At 44.0% G+C, this 18339-nt stretch overlaps 2 protein-coding genes across 2 annotated transcripts in view; one reads left to right on the top strand and one right to left on the bottom strand.

Moving 5' to 3' along the window:
• PIGL (phosphatidylinositol glycan anchor biosynthesis class L) overlaps nt 1-6203 on the bottom strand; it is a gene marked incomplete at its 5' end in the record, with an annotated part of 52745 nt that extends 46542 nt beyond the window's left edge. The window contains 2 exons of the mRNA XM_082294866.1: nt 2872-2971; nt 5948-6203. Of these exons, the coding sequence (XP_082150992.1) occupies nt 2872-2971; nt 5948-6203 (356 nt within the window). The remainder of the gene's footprint in view (nt 1-2871; nt 2972-5947) is intronic.
• A 1868-nt stretch (nt 6204-8071) lies between these two features.
• NCOR1 (nuclear receptor corepressor 1) overlaps nt 8072-18339 on the top strand; it is a 56974-nt gene continuing 46706 nt past the window's right edge. Inside the window, exon 1 of the mRNA XM_082294578.1 lies at nt 8072-8203. The gene's annotated coding sequence lies outside the window, so the exon portion shown is untranslated. The remainder of the gene's footprint in view (nt 8204-18339) is intronic.

The raw sequence follows: 18339 nt of genomic DNA, 5'->3' as shown, positions 1-18339 counted from the left end.
AATCTAAACTACTCTGGAACACGTCTGCATGCCCAGACATTCCTGCCCTTCCCACTCCTGGACATGTCCCATACAGCAAAGAACTTTTCTGCAGAGATTTGTGGGCACATCAGATCTCTAGGGCTGAAGTGTGGGTACAGTTTGGGGCCATATTTGTGCACATTTGAGTTGTCTTTAACTGAGATAATAAACACAATGGCAACATCAAACACAGCTCCTGAAGGATCAGGGCAAAGCAGTTGTGTGATAGAGACTGAACTGGTCCTGCTGGGAATCCTGGATATACTTGAGAGAGTCATTGTTTAAGGCAAGGCACTGCTTAATAAGGCTTTGGTGTTTAGCTCAGATTTCATCATAGGCTGACTGAAGCTTTCTCTTCACAAGTTCACACACAATTCCAAATGTCATGTTGATTCTATACCTGCCTGCCCAGTGAGATGACAGAGCAAGTCAATCACCTGGATTTGCAAATCTATTTCCCCTTTTACATCTTGAAAATACTACTCACTCACTTGTAGATCACACAAAGAAAGAGGAAGCAGCATGACTCAGCTCCACACTACAATGGCTGGAGCAGATCCAGATATTGCAATCCTTTGGGCTTTCCTTACCAAAACACAAAGCTGCAGCTTGGCTAATGTAAAGCATGTAGTGTTTGTGTAAGCAATGGCAGATGGGCAGCAGGCCAGAAGCTCTCCCAGAGCAATGTGCTCCTTCTTTACATTGATGGCAAATTATCTTCTGAAGAGTTCAGGAAGGAACTAAAGAGCCAAAGGGCTCTGATCTTAAACAGTGCCTACAGAAGACAAAATGCTAAGGAGGAACAGCCTCCTGAGCTGTATTCTGTAGGCATGAATGTACATTGAAATCTAGTGGTAAAAAATGTTTCACTTTAGCAAGCTCCACGTAATGCCATACCAGCAAATATTTTTGTATAATCTGTAAGTTACATAAGTCTTAAGAGACACAGGAAAACTACTGACCTTATCCAAGAACTTTGAGTCCTAGTGATTTGTTGAAACCACTGGGAAACCATATCTAAAAATTAGCTACACTAAAAATTCAGTGTGGTCTAGAAATTAATCCTGATCCTCTACCAGTTTGCTAACACCTGATCCACAGATGTCTCTCATAAAGAGCATCCCACATGGTGAGTTATGGCACAGTAAATAATGCACTGTAAACACACAACTTCGCTGTGTAAACAAGCTCAGAGCAAAATTCATCAAGAACTTCATTTACTTCCCAAATGCACAACAAAGTTGAAGGATTTGATGGTTATCTCATAGCAATCTCACTCAGTGATAAAGACCTCAAATCTAAACCTGTTTCTTGGAACAGTGATGTACATTCCAGCCCGCCTCTGGGCAATGGGATGGATCTGTCATTTCAGGCACTGCCTTCACAGAGGGACATCACAGATCAGTACAGAAATGTGTGCAATAGTAATAAGGTAAGAAAGAGGCATCATCCAAGAGGTTTCTCTGAAATGGCCCTCACCTTCCTACCACAGCAAACCAAAGATTTATTTGCAAAAAGCAGCTCTCTGGGCTCTGTGTGTGTGGGGTGACTGAGCAGTATCAAACTTGCATCACTCACTAACCAACCTCACACTGCTTTAGAGGATAAAAGGCCAAGTGGCTTCTGGGCTCTGTTAACTTCAAAAGATGGTTCATTGAGCAGACTTTATGCTTCGCAAAGCTTAGCAGCTTTTTCCTTATTCCTCCCCAGAATGTTCTGGGCATTGTCATATGCTTGTACTACAAAACTTGCAGTTATCCAAAGCCAGTTCATGAGAAGTGAACGGAAACATCTCTTTTCATTCCAGAGGAAAAACAACTCCTATGCTGTTTTCCTCAGCAAGCTGAAAACTTGGAGAGAAACCTAAAGCTAAAAAAAGCAAAGAACTCAAAAAGATTCATATTCTGGACTGTGGTTTCTGTTGCCTTAGCTCAAGGGAAAATATGTTCATGGGAAAAGGGCCTGCCTGGAGCCAGATTTTTTTTTTCAACTCTAACTCTTCTAGCTGGAGTGGCTTTAAATCAATATGTTGCTATTATTTCTTCATAAACAGAAATATTCTTTATGGGCTGTGTGATAGCTGTTTACAAGTGAAACAACCACTTGTATCATGTTTCCTAGCAATCAGTGTCTCATTCAGATCTTATACACAGACAGTGATTGGGCAATTTGAGAGGCCTTTACAACACTAGTTCCAAGTTTCACTGATTCAAAGTGTTAAATCACCCTCCCAGAAGAGAGTTCCTGCACAGAGAAGTGTCAGCTCTGTCACCTACCTCTGCAGCTACACACAGCTAAAGAAAACAACACCACACCTTAGAAAAACAAATCCTGCACGGCTCAGTTTTCAAGAATCTTACTGTCATGTTATTGTGGACTGCCTTTAGTACTGCAATTCACTTTTGTCTTTAGCCAGTACTAAAGCAGATTATAAATATAATAGAATTCCACACTAACCCTGCAAAGTGCAAAGACCACCTACAGACAAACTGGCCCCAGGCAATTCAGAGAATTTGTAGCTGTCTAACACTGCAACAAGTTGTTATACAACAAAATGTGATCATGCTGCCCAGACACACAGCACCAGATCCCAGCAAGTGTGGTTATTATTATTCTAAATGCTGTATGAACAGAGCTTCACCTAGGAATTGGGATCCCCATAATGCAAAACAATTGTCTTTTGCATTAATTCGATTTATGAGAAGAATTAACAAAAATATCTAATATTGTTTTTCTTGAGATTCCTCAAGGCTTCTTAGAACAACACAGTTGGCTCTCCTGAAAGTTAAAGTGAACTTCACCCCCATCTAAAACTGCAATGGAATTGTGTTGGAACTGAAAACCAGTTACCTGTGATCAATGACTGTGACATCAGAAGCAGGAATCCCCAGGACACAACAACTCTGTTCCAGCTCTTTCTTACGAATCTCTCCTTGATTGTAATAATTTCCTGAAAATAGCAAACACAGCAACACCATCTAACTTAGTTTGGGTTCAGATCAAGGGGTCCAAACAGTCCAGTATCCTCTTCCTCGTTCCATTCAGAGAGGAAATTCAAGCAAAACTGATATGGCAAGATTGCAAAAACTTACAGAACCAAAAGACAGAAAAGGTAATCAAGATAAAGGCATTTGGGAAAAGTTCTAACAGAGATCAACAACTAACAGAGAAATGGATTCATTATCTTAAAACATTGCCTCCCTCTTCACTGAATTATTTTCTTCTCATCTTGCCCTGACATTCCCTTATTTTTTCTTGGAATCTGCCATGCAAAGTCCCTGCCAGAGCTGTGATGCCCCTTCCAGAATGTTGCTCTATGCAGGGCAATACTTGCAACTCAATTTTAACTTTGAAGCAATAAAATGAAAAAAATACAGTTGAGTATTAATGTGTGATTCAAGTCCGTAGTCAGCTGTCTTGAATTACACTAGAACTTTTTATTGTTGTGGGTGTGAGTCATCTAAGTCTAGAATTTCTCTGGAGCAGTGTTGCAATCTGAGCCATCACTAGCAAGCTTTGCAAAATTTTCGAAGAGGGAAAGAGTAACTAGAAAAAAAAAAGCCTCTTCCCACAGCCTGTGAGTGAATGACTCTGGGAGATTGACAGCGACTGACTCTGGGATGAACCTTGGATTGCATGTTCCAGCTCCAGCAGAATTAACTGAAGTGTGCACCTTGTCTGGAATGACTGAATGAGTACAAGAGGGCTCATTTCAGACTGATTTTTACACAGTGTTGTAAGGTAACAGCTTTTGCTGCAATGCAGTGTCACAGCTGACTGCAGGTGATGCTTTATCCAAACAGTACCACTGCTCTCAAAATACCAGCCTTCTGCTGAAGTCAAAGGAACAGTTCCACAGCTGCAGAAATGTGTCAGGACATCAGGAATATGCAAATGCTTACAAGAAAAAATGGGCAGCTACTGAGAGCAAAACCAGCTGAATAGCTGATGCTGCTGGACCTCATCCATGAGCACTCACAATAGAGTCAGCTACTACAGAGAGCAGAGCACATTTAGACTGAGTTATTAATTCAATCTAAGATTATTCAGTGTGTCAAAGACTGATTTCTTTTTCCCAGTGCTGTAATTCTAACTCATTTCTAAGTCAAATTGATTGATAACTGAAAACTGCAAGTACAATGGTTTTTAAGTAATGATTTTGTCTCAGTGTTAACAATTTGCAATGTCTTTGATCAACTCACTTGTCATCATCAATCACTCAAACAATGAGAGGATGAACCATCTGAATCACCCACAAGACTAGTAAGAGGCTTTTAAAATAAAAATCTCTTAGCTCATAAAGGTGCTCTCCCCTACATGGGTTGCTCATTTCCTTACAAGTGAGAGAGTACCTAGAAGGAAACATCAAACACACTGAATGTGTCATGTCACTGAATCAGGAGTAAAGAGAAAAGAAAATTCAACAAAATAAACAGAAACACAACACTTCTTTGGACAGTTATCTACCAGCAGCAGTGTATTAGTCCCCAAAACTGAAATGTCAGAGCTGCACTTCAGTAATCTCCCCCTAGCTGTGAAAAAGCCAAAGGGGATGCACAGACCTCTCTCCCTCAGCAGAGACAATGAAAGCTCTGCACTAAATCTTGAATGGGAAGTGTGCAGAGCCATCAGTGAAGCACCACACCGTGGGACTTCAGCAAAAGTTTAATCCCTGTCTCCTCACCTAGACGGTCTGACAGGACAGAAAGCTTTGGAAATGACAGTGAACTGGCAGTGAACTGGCTGGAGCTGCCAAAGGCACAAAGGGCTCTTTCCCAAAGGCAAGCAACTCTCAATGTAAGAATTCTGGTACAGCTATATGGTCCGAAAGATCAATTCAAATGAGGTTGTTTCTTATGCACAAAAAACCTGAACAATGGAATAACTGATCAGGTGTCAGATGGTTCTGTAGAACAATCTGTAGCTTTAGCAGATCATGAGAACAACATGAAAGTGTCATGTGCTGTGAGAAGTTCTTGTTCTGGGCAAACAGTGGAGCCTGTAAGAATCTTTCCACTCTATTCAGCCCGAGCAAGGCCTCAGGAGGAGTGCTGCTTCCAGTTTGTGATCAATGCCCTTCAAAAAATGACATGAACCAAAGGAAGAGTCCAAAGGAGAGTGCTGAGAATGATTAGAGGTTTAGAAAACATGATCTGTGAGGGAAGATCGCTAGTAATCAGGTTGTTTAGTCTGGAGAAGAGAAGACAAAAGAGGCAGATAACAGTCCTAAAATATGTAAGAGGCCGTTACAAAGGGATACTCTGATTTCCATGTTCCTGTCAGGCACGAAAAAAATAAACAAACAAGCTTAAATTACACCAGTGACTCAGGAAAAAGTGATTTGAGGGAGAGCTAAAGCAGCACTGACACAGACCCCACATGCTGAGGCCCCTCCCCGGACATTCTGGAGAACAAACATTCGTCTGCAGCAAATGAAGACACATCAATGCTGCCACCAGATCAACTGATGGACAGCACGGCCTCGCATTCCCTTCCGGGCTATTGTTCCATGATCGGATTGTAATGCAGCCGCTATTTTTAGATGTGTTACAGTGAATGTATCGCGACATTAAACCTGGATCATCCAAACAAGTCTTCTGCAAGACGACATTTTTACAAGGAGATGCCAAAAGGCTGTGCTAAACAGCACCTTTTACAGCCCACTGAAAACTGCCACACAGTCTGAAAGTGCCTCAGCGTTGCAACTTTCAATTGGAACACATTCATTTCTGTTCCGTCACGACATGCTCTTGTAAAGGAGAGGGGAGGCGAGGGACGGGGAAGGGCGGGCGACGGCCGCACCGTGCCTCAGTTTCCCCACAGCCGGGGACCTTCCACCCCGCGTCACAGCGCGAGGCCACACGCGCGGGGAGCCATCGCGGCGGCCTCCCCGTGCCCCGGCGGTGTGTGGGTGGTCCCCGCTCACCTGCGGAGCAGCAGAGCACGGCGGGGGCGGCCCCGGCGCTGCGCAGGCCGAGCAGGGCGGGGGCGAAGAACATCGCCTCGTCATCGGGGTGCGCCGTCACCACCAGCGCGCGCCCGCCCCGCGCGCCCACGCGGGTCCCGGCGCGCGCGCGCCCCCGGCGCAGGCGGCGCGCGCCCCCGAGCAGCAGCAGCAGCAGCAGCAGCGGCGGCAGCGCGAGCGCCACCGGCGTCCCCCAGCACCACGGGCCCGCTGCCATGGCGACCGCCCCGCGCCACCGCCGCGCCGGCAGGAAACGCGAGCCGCGGAAGGAAGGTTCCGGAGTACGAAAGGGTTCCGCCCCCCCACGGCCCTCCCCTCCCGTGCCCGCCTCGGGGCGGGGCCGCTCGGCCGCTGCCGCGGAAACGGGGCCCGGACTGTGCCGCTCCCGGGGAGATCGGGCTATGCTGTGCCGCTTTGGGGTTCCCGGGAAACGTGTCCCGGTACTGCTGCCCCAGAGGGCCGCCCTGGCAGGGTCCCGCCCGAGAGCGGGGCCCGAGGGTGTGCATTGAACACGGGCTGTTCTCCTGGGGCGGCCGGCGGCGAAAGCCGTATCGCCCTGACCCTGCTGCTACCTCAATAGTGATTAATAGTGACAAAAGTTGAGCTTTTCAGCGTGTGGTACCTTTTATCCGTGCTGCGCTGCTGTGGAGGAGCTGTTGTGGGTTAAGGGGCAGCTCAAAAACAGGGCAAGAGGAGCTTATCTTCAGACACGTTCTGTGGGCTATCCCGAGTGTGGCTGCAAGGGGAGAAACTTTTGGATACGGTTTAGAAGTGAAGTCAGCCACTGGAGAAGACTGCAGAGGAGAAGGAGACGGGAAGCGTTACAATAAACATAAAACAGTCAATCAGATGCACGATGGCTTGGATACTCCGCTTTTCCAGACAAACAGGCAATATGGAAGACAAGTGTACAGAGCAATGGTGGAGTGTGGGAGTTAGGTGGGTTAAAGTGTAAATAAATGGTGAAAACAGTTTAGGAGAGTTCAGAGGAGCAGCTCAGACCTCACCAGGTGAATGCCTGACTGGTCTTCCCTGGCTCTTCTTTGGACACCTTTAACTTGCAAGTGATTCCAAGTGAGAGTCATTGGCTTGTGTTGGGATTAGAGACTGCAAACACAGGAGATGTGCTGTGTCACCTTAGCGTGGCACTTTTAACTACTGTAATAACACAACCCTTAGCACAACATGTGTTTTCTGAATGATCCTGTTTACCACAGGGTGAGCCCCAGCTTTTTTAGTCTGAACCAGTAATTGTGTGGGCACCCATTCTGCAAATGTGTGCACGACTTCTCCATTTAATGGAAATTGTGACAATGAGGTAATTTAATCTTGCCTAATGGTATATCTTTCCCATAGTAAACCTGATTAGAGATTAATCTGTGATTTTAGCAGATCCTGAATTACACATTTGCACGCACAACGCCCTGCAGATTTGAAACTCCTGAGAATGCAGGGAACAAATTACACACTCCTCATTCCGTGGGAGGAATGAACAGACACTTAACGAAATTTAAACCTCTCTCACAATTTCGGAAGTCATTCGTCGTCAGGCCACGGGCCCGACCTCAGGGACAGCGCGGGAAGCACGGCGGACGGGGCGGGAAGCGCCCTGCGGGACCTGACGGGCTCCGGGCGATACTCCCGTGAGGGGCTCTCGAGGCCGCGTTCACCGGCACGGCCGCAGCCCGGACCCACTATGGGTTATTATCAATTTACAGCAGTCCGGCGAGGGCCACCGGAGCGCTGTGGCTCCCCCGCGCTCCCAGCCCACGGCAGCCCCACGAACCCCTCACGGGTCGGGCCCCGCTCGCCTCATGGCGGCCGCGCCCCCCCCCCGGCCCTCAGCGGGAGGGGGAAGGAGCCCCTCCCCACCGCACCGGCCAGCGGTCCTGGAAGGGGCATAGCACCCCGCCCTCTCACCGCCAGGCTCTCCGGTGGCTTCTCTCGGGATATTGCTGCCTGTGCATCACCAGACATGGCACAGCACGAGGAAGGGGAGAGCCACCGTGGCCGGTGAAAGGTACCGAGCCGCGGCGCCTCGGCTTGTTCGGTATCTGGCAGGACCTGGCGGGAGGGGGCGGAGCGCGCGGGGCCGGGGGAGGGGAGGCAAGATGGCGGCGGCGGCGGCGCTGAGGGTGAGGTGAGACGCCGCGCCCGCTCAGCCCCGCCGGGACCCGCCGGTACCCGCCGCCCGGGCCGCCCCCGCGCCGCGCCTCGGTAAGCGCGAGGAGCCCGGTGGGGCGGCGCGGGGGCAGCGGGTTGAGCGCCTCCGCTGTGAGGAGGAGGAGGAGGAGGAGGGGGAGGAGGGGGAAGAGGCGGGGGCCCGGCCATCCCGTCCTCCTCCCTCCTCACGGGGACGGAGCCCTGTGGTCTCCGGGAGGAGGGCGCTGGAGCCGGGGGGGGCCCGTGGGGCAGCCGCCGGGGGCGCGGGGGGTGGGCGGATCAGGGGCGGGGGGTGCCCGGTGCCCGCGGGGCTTTCCCCCCATTGACGCTGTGGATGCGCGGGGGGATGGTGGGGCACGGAGAGGTGGCCCTCGCTGGGAAGTTTCTGCAGAAATCCCAGAGCATCTCTGTGCTGGGTGTTCATCCTTGCGCTGTGGGCAGGAGAAGTGCAAGTTTAAAAAAAAAAAAAAAATTAAGAAAGGGTCAGTTCTTCAAAATGGTCCTCTTGGAGGCTCGGCCAGGAGCGCGGTAGTTCCTGAGAATGTGCTGCGGCCACAGCTCCGTGTCGGGGGAGCATCGCGGCCGCTGTCAGTGCCGGGGAGTTGTTGCTGATGCTGACGCTGAATTATTCATATGGGACCTGTAAACATCCCCGGCTTCTGTCATCTCCGGGCTGCTGCAGGGCACAATGGAAGTGGCTTTTGCTAGAATTATTCTGACTTGATGGTAAAGAACTTCGCGCTTGCTGATTTTTCTGTACTTAGAAAACCTGTGTTTATCAAGTCGGCTGCAGTTAGGCAAGATTCGAGGTGGATGCATGAATTGTCAGTGTTAGACAGGCTCAAGTAAGCAAGTAGATATTGTGAACAATCTGTTGTCCAAAACCCGCTTCTTCGTGTTCTGCAGATACGGTCTTAACAAGTCTGTTACCTTTTCATGACTGTAAATACTGGTGGAAACTAAGACAACTTATTACAGCGGGAATGTGTAGTCTTGAAGACTTGATTTTTTGTGGCAGTATTCTTTTATTAATTTTTGGTACGGCACTATAGTTATGAACTCTTTGAGCTCAGATAGGGGTTTTTATCCTAGGCACTATGATTTGAGAGATAGGAAACAGGGCAATTATAACAAAAACTGTGGTGGTAAGTGGGATGGCACAGTGTAAGTGCCTGAAGAAGTGGACACAGTTATGTCACTGCACACGAGGACCGTGCAGCTCTGTTGCAGTTTTGCACTGGAATTTTATTCCGCAAAATGTTGTTATTCCTGATTAACTAAACAACCTTGACATTTGGAAAGGAAGTCTGTAATATTTGAAGTGGATTTCTTGTTAGCTGTAATGTGGTGTCTTGTGCTGGGGGATGAAAGACCTTCGTGCTTAGCCCAGGGATTCAAAAGTTCAGGGGAAAGAAGCCAACTGCAGTGACCCTTTTTTGCGAAAGCGTGGTTAATTTTTTCTTTACGTCGCTTTTCTTTGTGATATGGTATGGGCTGCTGAGGAAAAAGAGTTCTTTTGTCATTTATGTGCAGGGTAATTTGTCTGTTTGAAATACACTGTTCGATGTTGGTCACTAAAATACCTAAACTTGTTGCTGAAATGTGGGAAAGAGCAGCATTTTGGAATCTTCTTTCTAAGAGTTATAACGTGTGTTTTTGAACGTGTGGAGAGGATGTTACAAGTGCTTGCTTCCACAAGTTGCTTCTCTCTAGCTTGTTAATCATTGCACCCATCAATTAAAAGTAACTCTCCAGGTTGAAATTACATGCACAGAATCTGATATATTCATTTTGCTCCATTGTACTGCTGCTGTTTTGTGTTGAATACACTTTGTCTCCTATAGCCACTCATTTTAGTTGCTCTTTTGGGGCAGACATGTTTTCCATTGTGATCTAAAAGGATCTACAAAACTCTCTTAAAAACTGTGGTAGAAATAGGGACAGACCCTAAAGCGCCTTTCTGATTCCCCCCTCAAGTCCCTTTCCACAGTTCTTGTGCTCCTCTGACTGCGTCTTCTGAGTTATTTCATTTCTCAGTTGTAGCATGAATGAAAGATGCTTGCAGGGAAGGGAAGCTGCCTCTGCTTCAGCTGCTGTTAAATGCATGAAAGCAACTGAAAAAAATCTTCTGTAGTAGAGAACAATATTTCTTATAAATAAGAAATTTATACTCTTTCAAAGCTCTCAGCCAAGGTTTTGGTGAAATGTTTTATTCCTCTATATGGCCTTTTGCCTACAAAACGATTTTAATGAAGATTTTCTTGCCCGATTGAAAATATTATTTAGAGTTCTGGTGTAGTGATTTACATGTAAGATTTTAAGAATTGTTGAAGCTGGAAGGGGTCTTTTCCTTGTGCAGGTGCAGTGTGACACAGAGCAACCTTAAGAACAGACTTGTAACCAGACAGTGGTTTCATAATGCAAGCAACGTTTCCTTAAGTCATTTATGTTCTTTAGTCAAATCTGAATCAGTGTTTCAATGTTGGGCTCTTAACTGAACATGGTACCTTCCCTCCCTACTGTAACTGGTCCCAGTAAAAATTCTGACCTATGCAGGACTGCTGCCTGTAAATATTTACTTTGTGATACTTCTAAATTAGCCAGGACAGTGCTGAATGTATCTTCCATTTCAGTGTCTCTCTCCTTCAGTGATTATCCATCTAGTAATGGACTTCTGTGAGGTTCCCTTTCCCTTCCTTGCTCCTTCAGTGCTCTCCCACCATCTGTTAAATCACAGCCTGGGCCTTCTGGGGCTCAGCTCTGAGTTGTGTGAGACAGAGGGCTCAGTCTTACCTTGGAGCTGTGTTTCTTCCCAGTATCCTAAGAGAGACTCCCATGTCTTTGCCCAGCTCCACATCTAAACCACTTGTAATGTTGCCCCTCCCAGACTGATTTGATAGATCTTTTTTTCTTCAGGCTCAAGGAAGGTGTTGGTCTATGTGGTTTTGAAGTCAGCAACTTCACCTGCTTATGATTGCAAAAGTTATTGCAAAATTAACAGATATTCTCTTAAGATGCACGAAGATGTAAAAAGATGCATCAGCCATCTCTGAAAAATCCTATTGTTCATAACTTCCAGCAGTAAAAAATGATTTTTTTTTTATGCAGACAAATTACCTGGACAAATTGTTGGCCGAGACTTAAAAATTCTGTGCATGTTAAGTGACTGCTCTTGGGTAAAACTGAAAATGAAAATACAGCCACAGAGATGTTGAGGAAAAGGACACCTATAAATGAAAAGGGATGATGTTAAGTGTAAAACATGCTTAAACTAACAGGGTGTTTCTTTTAGTACTCCTCTGGTGTCATGCACTTGCTTGTGCCTTGTGCTGCAGGGAAAGAGCATTTGGGTAATTCTCCTTTATGTTCTCACGATGTCAGAGGGCTCTTGTGCCGTCCGAGCTGCAAACAGCCCAGAGCATTCCCTGGCTGTGGGACACAGAGCACACACTCCACGTGAAACCTCTGCTGGTCTTCCTGGGCAGAGCCCGGGGCTGCCTGGAAAAGCAAATGCTCTCCTGAAGGGATTAAAATGTGTTCACGTTTCAGGGAACACGTCTAACAAATGTGAATATAAATCAGGTGCAAAACCGACTGATTCCTGTCCTGTTTGTCAGTGTTAGAGAGTTAACAGAGAAGTTCATGACAAGTTCAAGTGCTGTTCAGCAAACGAGGCAGGTATATGATTTCAGATCAGCTGCACTCTTCCCCGTGTTAATACTATTTTGGGGAAAAAAAGATGAATTATTTTAAATCAAAAAATTGTATATACCCTATAGAGTTTTGTCTCACCAGGTTCATATTTTTCAACTCTTGTTCTAATTCTATCTGAAATGTTGGATTTGCAGAGGAGGGGTGTTTGAAAAGTGGGAATTCTCCCATATAATCATTGTAACTTCATGGTTTAGCTTTCTTGGAATATTATTGCCAGAACCTGTCATAATAAATGTCACTTACCCGTTCCATTATAGCCATTATTTGTATAGGTGCTGATGTTTCACTATGGTCTCAAAGATCAGGCTTAAACATATATAGAACCTTGAAGTTCTGGGTTGGTTTTGTGGTTTTTTTTTTTTTTTTTTTTTTTTTACTCCAGATCCAAAAGATTATTTGTACCATTCATAGTCCAAGATCTCTTCCATTCTCTGCATTTTTCTGTGACTTGGAGGTTGTTTTAAGACTCCCAGTTGGAGTTATATCTTTATATATTGTTGCATTTCCTGTGAAATAGAGTACCTTAAATGTAATCATAAATGTAACAACAATAAACTTTGTTTCCAGAAGGCCCTGGTGCATTTCCTGTGGAGCATTGGTATGGACCAAGGCATTGCTCTTAGATACAGTTAAAAAAATGTTATTTTAGCCTTTTTGTATTTTCTAGTTAAAATCTAGACTTGATTTTATCTGAACTCAGTCAGCTGAGGGGAATTATGAGGCTGATACTTGGTTTTCCTGACCCTTTCTTTATAAGTGTTTTCTCTTATAATCCATTATAGTTTGTGGGTTTAGTCAGTATGGATTAGTCAAGTTATATTTCCTTTTCCAAACCAAAGCTGTTTTTAAAAGCTGTCACTACAGATCCACTTTTGATAATCAATGATCTACAAGAAGATGCTGGAAACTTAAAACTGTGACCACATAATTTCTTGGATGTTAGGTGATGTCAAAAACCAGTTTTACCTGCAGATGGATTAACAGTGGAGGAATAAATTCATATGCAGGAGCTGTTCTTGAACTGTGTACACTTTCAGTCCAAAAAAGGAGAAGAAAAATTGTTTTGAGAGAGTATTTTATGCATAGTGTGTGATGCATATGAAGTTTGAGGTATGGTTATTCCTAAGTCCTAGATGAAATGTGAGAAAAAAGGTGAATTGGAGCAAACCTCAGTGAACTGTTGAACACTCATGAGTGAGGATGAGTTGTTGAGGAAGGTTTTTTGCAGTTCTTATCACTGTCTTTTGTGTAGCATCTTTTGAGTCTCTTGCCTGCTGCACACGGGTGCACTGGAGGATGCCTGGGCTGGTTTCTGTTTCACATTACAGTTTTCAGGGTGAAGTTTGAATGCTCTAGTTGATGTTTCAAAACCAGTTGAATTACCCCTGTGGCAGGGGTAGGGCCCTTCAAAAGGCTGAGGGAGATGTTTGGGATTTGGGAAGTGCTGGAGTCACCTCAGGAAAAAAGCTGTCTTCCCTTGGGAATGAGAGTCCTTACATGTGCAGTGTTTGGGCTTTGTAGGGTTTGCTTTGGACATTCAGTTCTGGAGATTTGGGTTCTTTGGCTCATGAAATTTTTTTTGTGGTGTGCATTAACTGTGTGCTGTTTGCCATATTGGGACAACCAGGAATCTGGTGTTCCTTGGAAAATGTCTTTAGGAAATAAGCTATCTTTGTTTCTGTGACATACTTTTAAAACCAGAAAACCCTGATGTTTGTACCCTTCTCAGTTTTAAGTCATCGCTCTGTGGTATTTTTAGTCAAGGAAATGTCTACATCCTTAATTTCCATTTCTGAAGGGAGGACTTCCTCCTACCTCTTTTGGCTGATTTTGGTGTTATTGTGACCCTCCTTGGCAGAAGAGAGCTGGATAAGCTCCATGGCAGGGTGTAAGAGCTGTTCCTCTATGAAAATCCATGAGGATTTTCCTCCCTCAGGGATTCTCTGTATCCCAGGGTGTTATGTGGTAACTGGTGAGTGGATGCTGGAAATATGGACTCATTGGAAGTGGATGTGCTCAGCATCCCTCTATTTTTATTTTTTTGGTGAGGCAAGTGGGTAATTGATCAGAAGCTTCCAAAGATGTTAATGTGATCTTAGTTTTTCCCATTATGTTCCCCCATATAATGCAGCAAAGTTGTATATGCCCTGGGTCCTGAGATCATGTATTAGCAACTTTTCTGTAAGATCATAAATTGCAGGAGGGATTAAAATAGAATTTCCAGGAGAAGAGTATCTTGTCAGCTGAATTTGATCAACCCCATTTTGGTAGAGCACAAATTCTATTTGTATTTGTAGCAGGAGAGAGAGAGAGAGGAACTGTTATTTAAAGATGAAGCATAACAATGTGATCCTGAGCTTTGGCAAGAGTTTGGATGTAAATTACACATGTAAGGATGCAACCAATTTTCACCTTTGGAATGGCAACAAAAATGGCTTTGAATGACTCTTTAATACTTAATATTTAGTGTTTCAAAAACTATTACTTGAAGTACTTTAAGTAGCTGGTAACCTGTGAATAGGGAATCTTTTCCTATTAAAATATGAAGTATAAAAACCTATTTTAGTTTTTTGGCTCCCTTGATGGAGATGGAAAAGTATTCCTAGGATAGAGTCAATGTGACATCTTGAATTGACAGCTGTAATGCTCCTTAACTTGTGTCACGTCTGTAATTGGCTAAATTAAAGTTTGCCATGTGTCATGGAGAATATGTCAGGCACTGCACAGCATTGTGAGTTACTGCTTTGGATGTTCAGAAATAAGATTATATTGTACATTAATGGAAATTTCAGGGTGTGAAAAGGGTTGAATTCAGATAATTGGGCTTTTCTTAGCATCTGTTTTTCAAATACTCACATTTCTTGATTTATTAATTATTGTATTAATAATTAATGGAGAGAATGTTGTTCAGTATTGATAGTAATGTAACTTTCGTACTGTATTTCTAGCAAGGACAGAAATAGTGATTTTTCCATCAATAACTTTGTGAGTAAAGGGAATGCAACTGTGTGAGATTAAAGTTCTTGGGAATTTATGGTGTATTTGGGATTTTATGGTTCTGTCTGTCACAGAAGAAGAAAAGGCATCTGCACATGTGGAATTGTCATGGAAAATTCAGTAGTTAGTTGTCCTCAACTTGGAGAAAATACATTCATTGTTTCTGTTCATTCCAATAGCATATGTCCATGTGCTTTGACTACAAGTTTCTGAGTGTTCTGCAGCATAAAACTGAGTGAAAAAAGAGTGAAAAAAAGATTAGAGAAAGTGTGGGAGAGGCCCTGAGCTCTGAGGGTGATGCCTGTGTCCTGCAGAAATGGGAAGCACAGTACTCTGGCACATATTTAAATGACCATTACTCAAGTTGTCTTTAATTTTAGTGTTGACCTTTTAACTTTTTTTTTTTGCTTGTAGCATGCAAAGAATTTTTCATCTTTTGGAGGGGATGCCCAGCAGATTTTCATACATCTGTCTGTAAGCTTGGATATTGTAGCTGGAATACATGTCCTTCAGTTTTAAAGCACAGAATTATCTTAAATCTGCTCAGGCATCAACCTTCTGCTAGGTTCTTGAATGAAAACCTTCTATCTTTTAGGATTGTCCTATATATTGATATAGTAGCTCACTTACCACCCCATCCCACAATACTTCGCAGAATTTTGTGGTCAGGCTTCAGGGTTGACACAGATCAGTTTGAACCCCAACTTCTTTTCTTCATCACTGAATTTTGCCATCTGAATAGCTGCCATATGACTTCTGATAAGTGGATGTTGAGGAGTGACTGAAGGACTAATGACTGCTCTGGAAGTGTTTGGTGCTTTTTTACTGAAGACTTTCTACACTGCTAAGTCAGTGTGAGCCTGCAGCCCTACTGTTAATGCTCTGAGCACTGGGATTTCAGGTGGGAGATGATACTCAGCCTTGTGCTGGGTCCAGTAGTTTGAATAAATAATTTTTTATATGGAAGTTGGACCCATTAAGCTATCTTTAGCAGTCTGTCAGGAATGGATGTGTTAGTGTTTTCTGGTGTATGGCATATCCCCAGGATGCAAAGTTGGTGTTTTTGTTTGTGTTTGAACAGGTTAATGATTATCTGGTAAAACAAAATGCTACTGGGAAGATTTGTTTTGCAAAGCTAGCAATACACTGAAGGGTTTTACTTCTGTGACTCTTGACCTGTAGTTTTGATTTGTTTTATGTGAGTTGAAGCATTATGTCTTGAAGGGTCTGTAATTCATGAAATCTGGTCAGTGTGGTTTAATAGGTTGGTCCATAAATACAGCCTGATTTTGGTTTTTTCCATGAGGTAGTTTCATTACCTTATTATGAAGTGTAAATCACAGAAATAATTATTCACAAGTATTGTTATCATGCCTTGGATAAGGCCTTTCGAACCAACTGCTGAAACACTCCCTTCACTCTTCATTTTTTTTGCCAGAGTAAACTTTGAATAAATATCCCAGAATTAATTTTGTGATTCATTGTAGATCCCCTGTGCAAGGCAGAGCCTCCCTTGCTCTGCCATGGGTTAGTTACATCAGAGCTCAATTTACTAAAGCTGCCGATTTAAAAACAAAATCTCCCAACTCGGGTTAGACTATAATCTCATTCTTTGCTCTCTTTATATCACACTTAGTTTGCTCAAAAACAAGATGAGGAAAATTCCCAAAAGGATGTGAAATTTAATTAGCAAATGTTGGTTAAGCACTTCAAGATGGCACAAAAATTACTCTAAATGCAGAAATGCCAGCTTGTTTTGGATAGCTGAAGGAAAACTGAGTCTACCCATGAGACTGGTCTTTTATCCCTGAAGGTAAGAGATGGAGACAGGATATTCCAGCAAGTGGCTCCATGGACATGGAGCAGGTGACTGCCCTGCCCTGGGACAGCTGTGTCAGGTCTGTGTGGCCGTGCGGTGAAGGGGTTTGGGGAACTGCTCTGCTAAAAATAGTCCCAGTTTTTAACCTACTGTGTTTTTCCAAGTGAAGAACTGCTTTACTCAGGCAGCGCCTTCAAAGTGCTGCAAGAATCGAGTCGTATTTCTGATTCAGACTTTGTCTATTTCCTGGGGAGTCTTTGATAGATTTTTTAACCTTTCTGTGACTCATTTTCCCACATGTCTGCTGAAGATAGTTTGTACTTCTGCTTCTGAAGCATCTTGAGTTCTGGAGATCAAGCTGAAATTACGCCGTGATTGTTGCCATTATAATATTGATTCCCAATTTATTTCTAACTTACTCAAAATTCCCTGCATATGGTGAATGTAAGTGTGAACAGTAGCTTTTAAGAGAATTCTGAATTGAATCTGATCAGTAGTTTGAGCTGGCCAAAGACAAAAATATCGTCATACCTTTAGAAATAAACATTGTTAAATCATTTCCTTGTCCGAGAAGATCAAATTAACACAAGGCCAAGTATCTCTTCAGTTCCTGAATCCATTACTCTATCATTGCTTTTTCTCCCCTGGCTATCTTCACTTAACTGCTTCTTTTTTGATTGTTTGCTCCTGTGTGTCCTGTAATTTTTATTTTTTTAATATTATCCATTTGATGCTACTTGATTTCCCCATCTGTTTTGCCATAGAGTCTGGGAATGTCAGTGAAATGGGACATTATAACACAATTTCTGGCTTCTGAATTGCAAAACAAAGAAATATTTCTTTCTGCCCCTTCTAATTGTCAGTATTTGGTGAGACAAGACAATTTGCCAGCCTGGTTGGCAGCTGTATGAAAGTATTCATGACCTAACTTTATCTTTGTAAGACACGAGGCAGAATTCCAAAGTCTGTAACAGCTCTTTTAAATGTGTATATATTTAACCTCTGCAATTTGCAGGATAATATGAAAAGGTAGAAAATGCTTGTCTGAAAAATAGAATCTTGCTGTCATTGACTGAGCAGAGTTGGAAGCTGATTTCTGGTGTTGTAGTTTATCAGGGATGCTGAAAATGAAGATGAGCAGCCTCTGTTCTGGCAGAGGAGGGGGAAGCAGTGCAAGGATCAGAGAGAGTTAATAAACAGTGAGGAACTTTACAGGAGGATTCTGGTTGGCTTTGGGTAGAGCAAGAGGAGGTTTGTCATGATTAGTGAAAGGATACAGCAGGGAGGAAAGCCCGGATGAGGTTGTTTACAGTCTGCACACACAGTTACAGTTTTATGCAAAAGGATGGCTGTATTTAAACATAATCTGGACGTATGGAAATTGGAGAGGTTACAGCAGGAAGCTGGCACTGCCCTCACTGGCCAGGAACTAGATTGATGAAGAAGAATCTGTGTCTGCTGCAAACATGTGAGCAGATGCTGAAGAGAGAGAGGCAGATGCTTTTGGCTGACAGGTTGTAAGGTTGCCTGCAGAGAAATAGGAGTTGAAGTCAAGCACTTACGTCCACAATTCCAGAATTAAGGTAGTAAGACAGGGAGAGATGAGCAGAATGTTGGTGGTAATTCTACTGGCAAAAGTGTGGAAAAAATCTCTCCCTCC

This window comes from Coloeus monedula (assembly GCF_965178545.1).
Source record: "Coloeus monedula genome assembly, chromosome: 20".
Classification (NCBI taxonomy): domain Eukaryota; kingdom Metazoa; phylum Chordata; class Aves; order Passeriformes; family Corvidae; genus Coloeus; species Coloeus monedula.
Note: the sequence above shows the minus strand (reverse complement) of the source record. Positions and strands in the feature narration are given on the sequence as shown.